Below are 5,186 nucleotides of genomic sequence, written 5' to 3'. Positions count from 1 at the left end.
TGTAGTGAGGTGGATGGACCTAGAGTCTGTCATACAGAGTGAAGTAAGTCAGAAAGAGAAAAACAAATACCGTATGCTAACACATATATATGGAATCTAAGAAAAAAAAAAGGTCATGAAGAACCTAGGGGTAAGACAGGAATAAAGACACAGACCTACTAGAGCATGGACTTGAGGATATGGGGAGGGGGAAGGGTAAGCTGTGACGAAGTGAGAGAGTGGCATGGACATGTGTACACTACGAAACGTAAAATAGATAGCTAGTGGGAAGCACCCACATAGCACAGGAAGATCAGCTCGGTGGTTTGTAACCACCTAGAGGGGTGAGATAGGGAGGGTGGGAGGGAGGGAGACGCAAGAGGGAAGAGATATGGGAACATATGTATATGTATAACTGATTCACTTTGTTATACGGCAGAAACTAACATACCATTGTAAAGCAATTGTACTCCAATAAAGATGTTAAAAAAAAAAAAAAAGAACTTCCTGATAGGAACTCCCACACTCTCACACTTGAACCAGATTACCTGTCCAAAAAGGCCTCTAATCTAGAAATGAACTACCTCTTACAGAATGTATAATCCAAAGAGACTTTCATAGGAACGTAGAGCCCAGCCAAAAGGCTTAGATCCAGCACCTAACCCCAAGTACATCTGAGAGGACTGCAGCTGTGAGACCAAGTAGGATAGCTACTCAGTGCATAAACTCAGCAGCAACAGCTGGATTTCCTAGAAGAAATGGGACTGGAAGTGGGTTATCACTGGTTCGGTTTTTGATGCTCTATTTTCATCCTAACTGAGGCAAAGTTAAAACTAGCAGGCCCAGGGCAGCTCCAGAACACATGGAGTCAGGTCCTCAGGCCTCCTGGGAGCTACTGGAATGAGTAAGGCATGGAGTAGCCAGCACTGAGTTCAAATGATAAAATTCCTAATGGGACATGTGTATGCCTTTTGCCAAGATTTATTCTAATTTTGGAAGTCAATTGGAAACTTCTGGACTTCATGTTCCATTTGGCTCTGGTAAAGCCCATCTCTGCATTGCTTTGTGTTTATTTTATCCTTCAAGATCATAGCATAATTTACTCATAGCTAGATTTTTGTGTTTAGCACAAACCTCCATTTAGATAGAAAAACAAGCTGATTATTTTTTCTTATATGTCCCTAGGGGAGGCAAAATGATGTACACAATGGAGAAAGTTTCCATTGAAAAAACATGCATACCAAATATAGAAAATTTACGCAAACAGAAGCACCCAGAGGAGAAATATTTTATAAAGCCTAAAGTATGATGAGTCTTCAAATCCTCAGGAGTCTCCTACGTTTAGGCAGGACGGCATCTTCCCTAGTACCTCCTCCTTGTGAAAATTTCTTACCATATTTTAAAAAATATTTCGAGAAGAAATATTATAACTTCCTTTGGCACTATGTCCTCAAACACCTGCAATGAGAGTGTATCCCTATCGGTACCCATTCCCCATCTTTATCTCATTTTTCATTTACTCTCAAATGAACTTCTTGGTCCTTACTGCTACAAAACTGAATTCCCCAGTGTACGGGGGCCTACAATAGAACGAAAATTGAAAAGAGCTGGGGATAAGGTTATATTAATCAGGATTCTTTCAGAAACTCAACATGAAATAAGATCACCCAAAAGGTGATATATTGGCTCATGTAATAAAGATGCTTCTTACCTCTTGGTAAGAAAGGTCTCAGGGAAGAACTCGGATTGGCCCAGCTGAATCACCGGCCTAAGTCTGGACCAATTGCTGGCACTTGACTGGGCTTGACATAGCCAAGTGGCATGTGGTCATGGGAAGTGCATTTATTTCCAGAAGAAAGAAGGATTGTAGAAGGTCACTTAGGGAACATTATAAACTGACAAATGTGAAAGGAGCAAAAAAATGTTTTTACAGTGCCTCAGATCTAGTACATTAAGATTTTGGAGGAAGCATTATCTCTTTTAAAAAAAAAGACAAATATATCAACAGAAGAGGATGCCATCACCATTAGTGGTGCATTAGCACTGATTACCCATGAAACCCTCGCTAGAATTCATAGCTACTTTCACTGGGGATATCTTATGGGTATCAAGAAGGTAGTATAGCTTAATGGCTAAGAGCATGAACTTTGGATTCTAACTGACTCAAGTTCAAATCCTCACAGTGTCAATTGTTAGCTTTGGTATTTGGGCAAGTTACTAAAAGCAAAATTGGTATAATCATGGAATTTGCCTCTTGGGTTACTGTGAGGATTAAATGAAATGATAATGTGCTTGGTACAGTATCCAGCCCTTAGTTATAAAAATCACTAAATGTTTACTAGAGTTATTATTATTTTCACTACAACCTTCATAATAATTATTATTAACAAGAGTGCCCAGGAATTTCAAGGCTAAAGAGCTTTAGGATAGTTGATAGTGAAAATGTTCCATTCTATGATTCTGAAGTAAGAAATATCGCATATACATACTCTCCATTGGTATCCAACCCCATCCTTTGCCTTAAATCTGTTTAAAATCTCCCTCTTTCACCTTCCGTAATTTCTCTTCTTATGCACTGAGGCATGAAACAGCAAGGTACCTGGATAGAAAGAGCAAGAAAATGGTGCCCTTGATACTTGTTTTAACCTTTCCAAAGGAGACTTCACAGGTAATTGAAGTCCAAGAAACTGCAATCTTAGGAAGAATCTGTGCTCTGAGCAACAAAAGATAACTCCTTGGAGAGATATCAAAACAGATGACCAACTTCTGAAACCAGTTGGCAAAGTAATGAATAACCCCACTAGACTATGTTGCAAAGGAAGGGATTGTGAGGCCCTCTAGGAGAAATTGGAGTCTTTAAGATTGTCCCTCTACCTTCTTATGAATTCTATGATATCTTACTTTTCATAAAACTTTCCATTGAAGGCTCCAGAAAGGTGGACATCTCAACAGAGACTGGTTCCTTCATTTCCACCGCAGCTGTAGTCTGTAGATTTAGGACAGAGTATTTTCAACCAAGGAAAAGAGTTTGAGACAGGGAAATAGGTTATTACCCTTTGAGTTTGACTTCTGTGCTCTAGTGAATGTCTATGGTAGCAATTAATCAGGATTCAAAGTCTTATTTTTTTTAAATTAAAGGTTTCATAATATTTTTTCTTGCTAGTTATGACAGCAGAGAGAACAGCACCTTATATTTACATAGGACTGGTCCTTGGAAAGTGCTACAAATAATGTCATTCTCTCTCCCACCAGAATTCCTGGTGGAAGCAACATATTTTCCTCACACCACTTTTATAGATTATATTGTCTGTCAGAAGCACTGTAGAGGCCAAAACTCAGGTTTTCTTTGGATTTGAAATGTAGTATTGGGTTTCCTTTCTATTAGAAAAACAACATTTCTACACAAAAATGAGTTTTTATGCATGGTGCTTAGGGTAATCGCCCTGGGAAAGAGCTCAGTTAAAATTTCTTACTTTTTGACGGAGTAAAATCATCATTTTCCCATTTTCCTACAAACTTTTTATAGCCATAATGATAGCTTTTTATAGCTTTAATGATGGTGCAGTATCCCAACTATATTAAAGCTATTTGCTCATAGTAATGGTAAGTATTGCTCTGTGAAACTCTTACGTGTGTCCTGGACCACGATGTATTTTTGCCTGTGAGTTGCAGTCTTAAGTGTTTGGAAGGCACATGTCTAGTCCAACATTACCTTATGTTCGGATGAGAAAAAACTAAGGCTCAGAGAAGTTGAATGCTTTACGTGGAGTCACACAGCTCACTAGCGACACTGGAGAGACAGAAAGATTGTGGTTTTTAGTTGTTTTTGTTTTTTTGCTTATGGCATTATTCTAGTTGGACTGGTTAGAGTACCAAAGAAGCCCCTAACTGTGCAGCAGTGGCTTTAACACAATAAACATTTATTTTACTCACAGGACATTACAACGTGGATTTTCCTGGTCAGCGGGTGATGGATATTCTCCATGCAGAGGTTCAGGGATTCTGGCCTCTTTCGTTTTGTGGCTTCACCATCCTCTAGGGTAGTGGTTTTCAGCCAGAAGTGATTTTTGCCCCCGGAAGACATTTGGCAATATCTGGAGATATTTTTGATCGTCACTACTGGGGGGATACTCCTGGCATCAGTGAGTAGAGGCCAGGAATTCTCTTAAACATCCTACAAGGCACAGGACAGATCCTGCAACAAAGAATTTTCTGGTCCAAAATGTCGATAGTGCCAAGGTTAAGAAATACTGCCCAAGAGACATAGAACCTTTTGTAACTGGCCAGCTAAACAGGGAAGAGAAAGACTCAATAAGATACAGCTGCTCACTATTCTGTGACTGTTTCCTTGACCTGGAAACGTTAATCACTGATTTCTTCCTAAACGTAAGAGGGGCAAAGAAATGAGTCCTGGTGGGCAGCTGCTTCCAGCAACAACTCTTCTTTGTTTATTTTTGATGAACAACTGTCAACTTGTCACAGGTGGCAAACGGCAAGATCTGAACTGTACGTTTGCCTGGCTGCTTGCAATATTGTTGAAGAATCAATAGGAGCTAATAAAACCAATAATATATAAATCCAGCCCCACCTTCTCCTTGGGCTCCATGTCTTCCATTCGTTGTCCTAGTCAACGTATCATTAGGTACCGCAAGCACAACACAGCGAGATTTTCCCACTAAAATTCTTTCTCTCTCATCTTCCCTTTTTCAGCAATTGATGAAACCATCCTCCTCCTCACTTTTGTATATCCCCTTCCAATTGTTTAGCAAGTCTTCTCAGCTCTACCTCCAAGATATGTGCCTGCAAGTATTACTGTAACAGAGGAGAACAAACCTGACTCCATATTGAATCTATTCCTTTAGCTCTAACCTTTGTGCTTTGTTGCCTGCACGTAGTCATGTAGGCTCTGCACTATTTGTAAAAGAATATTTGCTATAGCCTGAAATATTACAGATAGCCCATTCTCAAGGCTCTGACCTTTAAAGGTATGACACTTTCCCATTCATATAGAGATAAAAAGTTGCAGAACAGGGCTTCCCTGGTGGCGCAGTGGTTGAGAATCTGCCTGCCGATGCAGGGGACACGGGCTCGTGCCCTGGTCTGGGAAGATCCCACGTGCCGCGGAGCGGCTGGGTCTGTGAGCCATGGCCGCTGAGCCTGCGCGTCCGGAGCCTGTGCTCCGCAACGGGAGAGGCCACAGCAGTGAG

At 40.6% G+C, this 5,186-nt stretch overlaps 1 protein-coding gene across 1 annotated transcript in view; it reads left to right on the top strand.

The window, feature by feature from the left end:
• Positions 1–5,066, top strand: part of LOC114487490 (uncharacterized) — a 48,345-nt gene extending 43,279 nt beyond the window's left edge. The window contains exon 4 of the mRNA XM_028497740.2: positions 4,690–5,066. Within this exon, the coding sequence (XP_028353541.1) occupies positions 4,690–4,797 (108 nt within the window). The 3' untranslated portion in view covers positions 4,798–5,066. The remainder of the gene's footprint in view (positions 1–4,689) is intronic.
• Positions 5,067–5,186: the final 120 nt, after the last annotated feature.

Source organism: Physeter macrocephalus, chromosome 13 (assembly GCF_002837175.3).
Source record: "Physeter macrocephalus isolate SW-GA chromosome 13, ASM283717v5, whole genome shotgun sequence".
Taxonomy (NCBI): domain Eukaryota; kingdom Metazoa; phylum Chordata; class Mammalia; order Artiodactyla; family Physeteridae; genus Physeter; species Physeter macrocephalus.
This window is presented reverse-complemented; position numbering and strand designations above follow the sequence as displayed.